Consider the following 11,460-nt stretch of genomic DNA (forward strand, 5'->3'; position numbering starts at 1 on the left):
TAGTTAGCAGAAAATATTTCTGAAATGAGTACTGCTTTGTCCACAAGAGAGCAGGAGCTTTAATAGATCAGGAAACAGATTCATGGAACCTCAGTATCCACTCTTTTATTGCAGTGTCAGGACAGTGGATAGAGTTGAAAATCAAGGACAGAGAGAGAGAGTGGGGATTGAGATGCGGGAAAGGAGCCACAGGTCTAACTCGAGCCCGGGCTGAGAACTTTTATTTTGCAGTAATAAAACTACAAAACTGTCATTTTGGAAAAGGTGACCGGTTACATGCAGTTTGCAGATTATGATCTTAAAAACAACCTTCAATACAACGTTCTAGATTAACGTCTCTTACCAAGTCTGCTATGATAAATGACAGAAACTTAAAAGTTAAGACTGTAAATGTTCAGTTTATAAAGTTCTACAATAAAAGAAACACTTAGCAGTGACCACATGTCGTTCAGCTCTGTCCTGCAGGACGTGGAGCTTCTTTGACCTCTTTGTGTTCAAGTTGAACTGAAACAACACTCACTATTATTTGGCACAAACATTCTCCCCTTAAACCCGAAACATGTGCAAAATGTAGTTTTTCTAAAACATGTCAATCGTATGATAAACATTTGTGATTAAACAACAGTCCCTTAATGACGGCACTGGTTACATAATTAGTTTAAGAGAACACCTTCCTCACATCAAGACTGTTATCAGTGTAAACACATTGTTCACGTACATATTGTTAAAAAACCAGAATAACCCTGAATGTCAAAGTTCTGCAGAAGTCAGATGAGGACAATACTTAACCACGTTCTTCAGCAGGAAGATGGTCCATGAAAGAAAACGTGTTGATGCCAAGAATCGTTTTTTTTTTTAAGAGCTCTTGTTTTGCATCTAACTTTTTTCCCCACATTTAAAGGAAGAATGTGCAACATAAAATCTATCCTGTGTAAATCTCTCTGAGTCCTGACTGTCTACAATGAGGGAGAAGCTCGAGTCCCGCTGGCTGTGTTGTTGTCAGAGCCGTGTTTACATGGACGGGACGGCCGGCTCCTCCCCTTGTGTATAAAAGCTGTTTTAGTCAAGAACTAGAGAGAAGAAGAACATACTCACTGATTAATTAAATGTCATGTAAGTGTCATTAGATCACCTTCATTCTGTGTAAATTAATGCTCAATGTGAAGCTACAAGCTAACTAAAGAGCGCTAACATTAGCATGCTAACATTAACAGCACACAGGTGATTGCAGCTCGAGCAAAGGACAATTTTATCCGCCGATTGCGCTTAATGGTGCTTAAATATAGTGCGTTCTTATTCAAAACTCTGTACAAATGAAAGTGGAGGGGGGTTGGGGGTGTGTCTCTGGAGGAGAGTGGAGGCTTCAGTATGGAGGAGGCGTGGCCTAACAGAAGTTTGTTTTGGTTTCATGCTGGAGCTCAAGGGCGACATCTAGTGGATCAAAAAGTCGCACATTCTTCCTTTAATGTGTAATATGGTTTTAGTCTTGTACCGTTTGTCGCTGTAAACATGATTGGACCTGGAATTTAATCTGAGAAACAACTTTGTTGTTTTCACAAGGTTTGTCACAATAACAGAATATTAATCTTCAATATGATACGAGCACAAATCTAATGAAAGTGATAACTGTTTGATACTGCAGCAACAGAAAGAACCAGGCACCCAATACTGGGTGATTTCTTTCTTTTAAAAGTTTTGAATCATCAAAAGTTGCATTAAAAAAAAAATCGCCTTAATTGCACAAATACATTGACAACATTTCAAACATTGCAGATGTATTTGTGTAATTTAGACGGTGTGCAGGTGAGTGTAATGTTTGATGGATTTCTTCATGTTAGTCTGCATGCAGCTATTCCTGGATTGTAACCTTTTAAAACACAATGTATTGAAAACCTTAGTTTTCACAGCTTACATTTGGGTAAAACTCCTGAAAACACACAAGTGTCAGAAGAACAACTTCCCCAATGTGGGAACCCTTAGCACCCGAGCAGCACCTGAATGTACGGTCAATGTGAGCGTCGAGGGACTCGTGGTTAAAAATTTGGAATCAAGAGGCTTATCAGCAGCACGTTTCCCTCACGGCAGAAGAGCGACTCTCCTGCTGCTGGTTTTTGTTTTATCAGCTGGGGGGTCCGATGACTCATCAGTCCAGCTGCTATCTGTAACCATCCACCTGTAACACTGTTTTATGAGAAGGTTATCGCTCTCTGGTCAGATGCAGTGCACAATGAGAACAGAGAAGGCCGACCCCACAGCCAGTCCCAGCGTGAGGAAGAACGACATGACCACTCCTGTGGCCTCGGCCAGCTCTCGAGGTACCACTTTAGGGCCGTAGATCATCGGCAGCGTGCCCAGGTAGCCGTTGGAGAGGCCGAGCAGGCAGTTAAAGACCACAGGGTAAACATCATGGGTGAAGAGCACAGTGTGGATATTGTCTCTCGGCTGGTAGTTACAGAACATGATGAGCGGCACCATGACGGAGCGACACAGCACCAGCACAGGCAGCGCCCTGCTGGTGGGACCGGGGAGCTGCAGCCAGGCGGTGGCCTGCCTGCCACAGAAGTCGGCCACGTTGTACAGGAGGAAGCTGGTCAGGGGGACGAAGTAAGTGGTCGTCCAGGGGCTGCCGCTGTCTTTGTGCACGGACTGGATCCCAGAGGAAACGGCGGGGAACACCATGATGGAGACGAAGAAGACGTAGAAGACGCTCAGGCCGAGCACCCACGTCTTCCTCAGGATGGGTTTGAGCGGGGGGACGGAGACTCCGCCGCCCGCCGCTCCCCCCCCTTCGTTTATCGCAGCCGAACTGCTGCTTGATGCTGCGAGCATGTAGTGTCTGAAAAGAAGAAAACATGACAGCAGCATGTTTGAATCACAGCTTCACTTTCAATATCATACACCACATTTAAACAAATGTCTTCAAGGTCAGGGTAAACTTTAATAACATTTTAAACTTTGTTAGTCGAATGTGTTTTATTGCAGAATCAAATAATTAAGATTTGTGTATTAAATGCATTTCTTCTGATCAAATTGAGCAGCAAAAAAAAAACATTTAAAATGCTCTAACGAAATAATCAGATAAAGTAAATTTATAACTAACAGAATTATTCTGAAGTTGTTGAACTTTGGCGCCATCTAGTGGCAGTATTAAAAATAACCGGCAGCAGATGCACACTGCTTTATCACAAGAATATCTACAATCCAAATTGTCATGGAAGTTGATTTAAAAAAAAAGGGAAAATGATAGAATTAAATAAGTAAATAAAATGTTTGAAAGGTAAAGTATGTTTAACTGTTAGGCTGCGATTGACCTTGAGTAAGCCAGCCTGGGCAGCAACAGATATGTGACGATGCAGATCAGGATGAAGACGTCGGCTGTCAGGAAGTAAGCCAGAGCGCTGTCCGTCACATCCTTGGCCACTGCCAGGTCGACGATTGATGCTACAGCACTCAGCGTGCCCCCCATGGCCTGGCCTGGGAGAAGACAGGACCTGTTATGTCTAAAGAGCCTTTACAGATAATTAACAAATGAAATGACAGATAAAATGTTCATTTTCTCTTATTAAAAAGTTTAGTAGCTGACGTTAAAGAGCAGTCCCTGAAGTGGAAGGAGACTGCACCTGATATGAGGGCTTGTGAAATCCTCATGGGGAAGTGTCCACTGATCCCGAACACGCTGCCGGAGAAAAGGTTTGAGGCTCCGCTGACGACCGCCACACAGGCCAGCGTGCCCATAAAGAACTCCGTCCTGCAGTCCGACACATCCACCTTCACCAGCACCGTGGTCACGATGAACACCGCCAGGATCACAAAAAGAGACGACAGGATCCGCACGTGTGCAGACAACCTGCCGACACAGTTACAGTCAGGAACAGACAGAGTTTCCTCTCGTGCCTCGTTGTCTATGAGACGACTAAAGGCTGAAAATAACTCCCATTGACTGCTGTTCATGCTAAAAGAGCAAAGACTGGACATGAGCTGCACAATATATATTAACTTTTAGAGGTGATTCACAAAGGTGGAACAAGATGAACAGTGTGGGACTCAATAAGGAAATCAATTGGGTAGGATTGAGCTGTGTGTGCAGGTTTGTGTGTGTATGTGTATGTGTGTGTGTGTGTGTTTGTGTGTGTGATTACCTGTTCACTAAAAAGAAGTTGAGTATCAGACACAGCACAGAGGGCACCGTGGAGGCGATGGTCAGGTAGCTTTCAAAGTAATCCTGTTGATTCAGAACACAAAATCGTCAACTCAAAAATAAGATGGTCACAACATCAGAACGTTAAACTTGGATTTGATTCTAACTGTTACCACGGCAACAAAACTAGAAATCCTAGTCACCCAGTGTTGGATGAAGTCTTGATTAAATTACAAACAATTGCATGGACACTCCTGCACAGTCTTGATTGCAAAGATACACCGGCATTGTTTCAGATTTGTGCAATTTAGACGGTGTGAAATACTCTGCTCTTCATCTGTTTCTAAGAAAGATAAATGCAACTTTTGAATCTTTATGAAACGCCAAAATGACTCAGTTATCACCAACCTGTGAATTTGAAAGGACCACTGCTCTCTCTCTCTCTTTTGCTCCCTGCAGCTTTGGGTTAAAGTAGGATGGAAGATCTGTAGTTTCTTTTAAGCTTTGGTCATTTTTGATGCTATCGATCATTTAAAAAACAAAAACTTTGTATTATATTTGGTATCAAAGTATCCAATATTTTGGCAACCTAAACTCCAGAGGTGATGCTTGTCACCAGGTAAGGCCGGCAACTGCTGTGGGCCCCACAGGCCAGCAGGGGGCGACCCGTGGGCTGACAAACTTTAAATCACAGCAGTGGCTCAAAATGTGCGAAGTTTGCAATGACAGTATGAAACCTCCCTAAAGGGGGCCCTTCTGACAGCTCTCACTTGCTCAGTGTAGCATGCATCATTCCTGTGAAAACTTCAGTGTGTAAATAAAAGTCACTGAAGGTTTTTATTGTTCTTTATATTTTGCAAATAACACTTGCATGCAATTTAGGACAGGTGCAGGACAAAAAGTGTAAAAGCTGAAGGATCTTCTCGAGAGGCCGCCTGAAGAAGATCCTTTGATTGATACGTTTCATTGTTTAGAGTAAAGTTGCTCATTGGGAGCTGAACAGTGAGCTTACCTTCCTCTTTTTTTCTGTCAGAGTATTTATAACATAATGGTGATGAATGCTGGTTGGAAGCCCCCAAAAAGAATCTGCATTCACTTAACTCACAGAAAGTTAGAGGAAGTGAAAGGAGAGGAGATGAAACTCGGCCTCCTTTTCTTCTTCCTGATGTTTGCTTTGGTTTCTCAGTGAACTCAGATCCGGCTTTAAATGTCACAGTAAAACAAATCGATGCAAAGTTTGGCAAACCATTTGAAGCATTGTTTGTCTATTTTGTTTTTACTAAATGTGTGTACAGATTAGGGCTGTGCACTAATACTCGATATGGTAATATATCCTCTTTGCAAAAACATATATCAATGCAGATGTTACAGAATTGATACGGCTGCAAAGCTGTGACAGTTTTAAAAGACAATTGACCTATGGAGCAGTTAACAATAACACCAAAGCCATAAATCTGTGATTCAAATATTTTAATGTATTTCTAGGATCTCTGACGACCTGACTTGATGCCTCTGATTTACGCCGCTGCTGTTATTCTCAACAGTAAAGAACAGCTGATGTAGTGAATTCTGTGTACAACATGGTCATTATTCAAAATCAATTGAATGTATATCACAGTATGTATTGTGTCATGGCCTCAGCAGTTATTATCTTTTATTTACAGACTTAACTGATTGAGGTCGTCAACATTTCTGATACTTGTCCATACCACGTGTTTTTAAATGATACAATCTCTGTTATTTGAATGCTCTATAAAAGTATCTCCAGTGTGAGAGAGAGCACAAACACACTGGCAACTTTTAGGCACTGAAACATTCCCAACCAAACCTGTGTCATTCAGACAGTGAGCAGGAGTTTGCCTGCTTCCTTTGGGTAATTATAAACAGGAAATACCTGTTATTGGTGTCCTGGATTGTGCTGTTGCCGTGGTATTGAAACAGGTACGGGTGTTGTTTGATTTTTTGTTTGAGTTGTTGGGTTTTTTTGCATATTGAAAGCAGATCTACTCGACCTGACTCTGTCTCTATGGTCACCTGAGTTACCCTGGAGGAGCCTTTTGGTATTTCTGACTGTGCTGTAATTGATTTTTGTCAGATGTGAGAGGACACTGAGTCCTCACATCTCTAACAGGATGGTCACAGTTCTATAATAAGCATGCAGAATGGCACAAATGTGCACCTTCCTGTGAACTGACATCAGCTATGTGCGATCGGATTGGGACTCTCTCTCACTCACACTGAGCGGTGAACGCTGCTCCTCGTCGCTCCCCTCGTTAGTGTTGTTACTCAGCTTGTAGAGCCAGTAGTGTTTGGCTGTTATGAAGAAGTTCCAGGGCAGCAGCGAGCCGATGCCCATCAGGAAGAAGATGATGTAAACCAAACAGTACGAGTCCTCAGGACTGTAGCGGACAGCCAGAGGAACTGAGGAGAGTTTGGGGAGGAGGGAGGCAGAGGGGATCGTGTCCTCGCTCTCCTCGTCCTCGGATACATGGTGGTTTCCGACAGACGGGACGTAGGACGAGTTCAGACTGGGCTGCACCTGCTCTGTGCCGTCCATGTTCACAGACAGAAAGCAGGACACTCACAAAGTAAAGAGGAGAGGGGGAAGGGGAGGCAGTGAAAGAAAAGGCAGAAAGTGTCAAACAGAGAGCTGTGAAAGAGAAGAAAAAACACTTTAAATAAATCAGTTTAATCGTTTAATGTTTCTGTGATAACAGAGTTCTGAATGTGCTTACTTGTTCATGTCCAGAAAGGGATAGACGGAGGGTTTTCTTGTGAAGCCATTGTCTGGGGAGACTTTGGTGCTGCGGCTGGCGGAGATCAGCACAATAATCCAGATCCTGTGATGCTGCAGTGTTTGAAGTATTATTTAATATTGTCATTCACTTCTGGACCCATTTATTTCCCCGAGTTTTCCCCTTTAGAGTCACACAATTCAACTGTTCCCTGGATGTGTTCATACAAAACAGGGAACCTGAAAAACGTCTAAATCAATAACAACAGAAAGATAATATTTTCAACACAACCTCATCAGAATCAGAATGAGAAATACTTCATTAATCCCAGGGAGAGATTCGGTTGTTACCGTTGCACTTAAACCCAAAACAGCAGTAGGAAATATAGAAATAAGTTAAGATGTAAGGAAGACACGATAATAAGCTATGTACAAAGTGCAGTGAAAAAAAATATTTTAAACATTTTTTAAAATATATTTACAATCATGAACATACACAATGAGCTGTATTAAACAGATATTGCATGGTGTATTGATAAGGCTCAATATGAACAAAATTTAGACCTGTTTGCCGACAGATTGCACAGTTTCGAGGTTAAATAAATAAGTCCAGGTTAATAGTCCAGTGTCCGAGTGTCTGACTCTCAAAGGGAGGAGTTAAAAAGTCTGATGGCCACAGGCAGGAATGTCCTCCTGTGTCGTTCTGTGGTGCATCATGGGGGGATGAGTCCATGTCATACTATATTGTTTCAGAGAACGTGGTGTGGCATGAACTATTTGTCTTTATCTTACTGTTCCAATCAGCTCTAAAGGAAGTCTCAGAGTCATTGCTATGTGGCATTAGGTTGCCAACATTTTGGGTACAATATCCTTTATTTTAACGATCAATAAAGTACAAAAGCTTATAGAGCTTCAGTCATATTTTTTACCAAAAGCTGCAAAAACAGAGAGACAGCCTTGTCTAAACTGAACAAACATGTCGGCAATGTTTCGCTGCAGTTTAGGCAGCGTGCAGGACTAGGTTTCCCAACACGGGGTGCTTAGGATGTGTATTTTTGCTGCCCTGATATCGAAACAGATATCAGACTCGGTATGTTTGATTTTTACTACAATGTTACTGAAATAAAAAATTGTGTATGCTGACAACCGTAATGTTGTAAAGGTTTGTAGTGGTTATGAACTCACTGCTGCGTCACAGCGTTGACCCAAGTGAATGGAGTCGCCGCTTTGCAATTCAAAAACATACAAAGTGTGATTATTTTAGTGAAATGTTCCAACAGATAAAGACACTCAGCACTTTCCACAGAGTCGAGCGCACGCTTATTACATATATATGTGCGTCCCTTAAATACATTTTAACCCCTGTTACACCACAGCACCACTTCAAATCGGATTCTCCCTTCTACACCACCTTGAAACTCAAAAGTGCAGCTGATTGCTCCTTTGCTGTTTTAGCTCCCAGACTCTGAATACAATCCCTTCTGCAATGAGATCTGTTGAAACTTCAGACTGTTTCAAAAAACTTTTAAAACCCCTCTTTTTTTAAATTTGGATATACGTAATCCTCACTTTTGATCTCTGTATGTCAGAATGAGTGCTGTGTGTACTTTCTGGAATGCATCTTGTGATTGTCTTATTTTTTATTATTACTGCTAATCTTGTCAAGCCACTTTGTTATTACCTTGTTGCACTTTGTAACCTGGTTTTAGAAAGTGCTATTTTAGGCTAAATAAAGTCTATGATTATTTGAGTCACTGTACTGACTTACAGCTGCGCATGTTCTGCAAACTGCAGCCTCTCAAAGTGAACGATGCGTGTCTTTAATTCTATTTCTGCTACTGACAGAAATAGAAAAAAAAGCAGGGCTTTCAGAAGCACAATGAGTGTTATTACTGAAATTGTTTAAGGAGGTTAAAGGAAGACTGACATTACAGAACAAAGCTGACCTTGCAACTTACAGCATCATGTGTGCAACTAATGAGGAACCAGTATTCACATGATGCTTACACAGGGAAAAGAGATTACACGGTCTCACATTTTAGATTAATCCCTGCAGCATGGTGTTACGGTTTAAAGAGTCACCGTGTTAACTGGCGACTCTCGCTTTGTTGTTGTCGTAGTTACAGCAGATGTTAAGAGTCCTAACAAATTCCTTTTGGTTATATTTCCATTAAAGACGTACATAATAAGTAGTGTTTACACTTTAGTTTGAAAAAATAAACAAAGAGGCACTTCAAAGTCTGTTGTAACCACGGAGGTAACCAGTTAACACGGTCACTGTTTGAACCATAACACCGCTCACATACCTCCAGACAGACGGTTAAAGACAAAGTTTTAATGTCTTTAATCATTATTTATTGCTAAATGATTATGCCACGCCATTATTAGGTATTAATAGTTGTACTCTTAAGGTAGAAAAGGTTTGTCAAGGTTAATTTAATTAGCGTTATCACCGCTTTGAACAGTAAACACGTAAACTTAAGAAGCTAGTACACACAAACGTAGCAAACGTTAAACTACTAGACCCGCGTCATATGTCTTTTTTAATCAAATATAAACGTACCTCACGGTTGGAGACTCCCTTGTTGTTGCTTCTGAGTTTTCTTAAAGTGTTACACCGACACATTTCTCAGCTAACTGCATTTCTGGTCAGCTGACAACACTGTTCAGGCTGCGTTCACGTGCTCCTCGGATGCTCGGAGTTCTCAAGTTCTGTGTTCAACTCCGGTGTGTTCGCGAGCTTTTACTCGTTACAATGACGTTATGAAAATATTTGTTTTATGTTATTGTTTGTTTTAATAATCAGAAATATGTAAGCATGTAGACTGCAACCAACAGTTACGAAATGTAAGGTAAAACTTTCCCAGTTGTTATTACGACTTGTGAACGCAATTATAAATATATCCCCAGTGTGACCGTCGTTTTTCCGATTATTGTGAGATTAGGTGAATGCACCACTAGCAGGAACAACATTCACACTTGCGCTGGGACTCTTCAAACAATGAAAACAACAACAACAAAAACAACAAAATACAACGTAAATAAGCTACGGAAACCATAAAAAACTGAATCAAAACTTTTTTTCCACTTTAACTTTTGATTTATTAAATAAATAATTATTACTTGTCTCTACCGTATCTTTTTTTTTTCTTTTTAAATCAATAGAAAAATCTTAAATAAATGACTACTGATTGGTTAAGAGGTCTTAGTACTATATGTTGTGTGAATGTCTGTTGATATAATTTGTCTTTTCTCACAGTTATAAATGTGATGCTGCATTTATCTGCTTTTTGGAAAATATCATATTAATTGTTCTGATTTAATCACACAGAAACGTAATAGCTTCTCAACCATTAACTACAAATAATTTAAAATACCTCTCACATTATAAATATTTTGTGTTTATTAGAAAACAATCTGCCATGTTCTCTCGGTGTTACCCTAAAAGTTGTTCACCAAATTGTCCAGGAGAGGGTGCTACAGGACAACACATCCAGCCGTGAACCTGTGGGACGTGAAAACATCTGTAAAAATAAAAATAAAAACCCTACACACTCAGGTCAAACATGATATCAGGTGAGTTTGTGTCTTTGCCTGGAGTGATCACCTGCAGGCTCACAGCTGTGCGTGACTGTCGAGCAGACATTGTTGGAGTAAAGTGATCATTATCGAATGAATCACTGTCCAAATGTTGATCTTATCCCAAGTCACAGCTGCTCAACGGCTGTTTCCCCCTGGCAACAACAGAGCTAATTGTGCAGGACCAATCTGCGCCAAAAATATACTCCAAAGTGTTTGTCATGTCTTTCTGCTATCAAATGCATCATCATAGTTTTCAATCTGCAGATTCTGGTTATAGGACATGATAAGATTCATATTTTATTCAATTTTCTTCAGGAATCTGCTCGACACTTCATATTTTCATGAATGGGTTCCACACCTGTAATGCAAACCTTAGACTCTTAACATCTCACTTTAGATTTCATGATAGTGTTGTAGTCAAAACCACGCTAACCGAGACCAAGACATACCTGAGACCAGCACGCTCTGAGACCGACAGGGGAGATTCTAGAGTCTGTTGGGGCCCTACAAAAAAATTAATTGGGGGGGGGGGGGGGGGCTTCCAACTGGCGTTCATCACCATCATGTCTGCCAGTGTCCTGACGCTCTTCCTCTTTTCTCTCTCCTATAGACGGGTAATTTCTCACAGCAATAATGGGTGCAACGCTTAGCAGGGCGAGGAGAGTGAGTGCTGTCAGAAAAAAATTTGCACATTTTGGGGCCACTGATTTTGTTTAAAGTTTGTCAGCCCTCAGGGCCCCCCCCTACTGGTCTGGAGCCCCAAGCAGTCGCCAACATTGCCTGTTGACAAGCAGCGCCTCTGGAGACCGAGACAAGACCAAGACATTTAGGGATCGAGACAAAGACAAGACCAGACCAACACATTTAGGGATCGAGACAAAGACAAGACCAGACCAAGACATTTAGGGATCGAGACAAAGACAAGACCAGACCAAGACATTTAGGGATCGAGACAAAGACAAGACCAGACCAAGATATTTAGGGATCGAGACAGAGACAAGACCAG

The 11,460-nt window shown here is 41.4% G+C and overlaps 1 protein-coding gene across 1 annotated transcript; it reads right to left on the reverse strand.

Moving 5' to 3' along the window:
* Window positions 1-79: 79 nt before the first annotated feature.
* On the reverse strand, window positions 80-9,570 carry slc29a3 (solute carrier family 29 member 3). The gene is made up of 7 exons (XM_020656601.3): window positions 9,436-9,570; window positions 6,874-6,986; window positions 6,375-6,788; window positions 4,140-4,222; window positions 3,621-3,847; window positions 3,312-3,474; window positions 80-2,836 (listed from the first exon to the last, which is right to left on the reverse strand). The coding sequence occupies exons 3-7, from the start codon at window positions 6,693-6,695 to the stop codon at window positions 2,212-2,214; spliced, it is 1,419 nt and encodes a 472-aa protein (XP_020512257.2). The 5' UTR covers window positions 6,696-6,788; window positions 6,874-6,986; window positions 9,436-9,570; the 3' UTR covers window positions 80-2,211.
* Window positions 9,571-11,460: the final 1,890 nt, after the last annotated feature.

Source organism: Labrus bergylta, chromosome 10 (assembly GCF_963930695.1).
Source record: "Labrus bergylta chromosome 10, fLabBer1.1, whole genome shotgun sequence".
Classification (NCBI taxonomy): domain Eukaryota; kingdom Metazoa; phylum Chordata; class Actinopteri; order Labriformes; family Labridae; genus Labrus; species Labrus bergylta.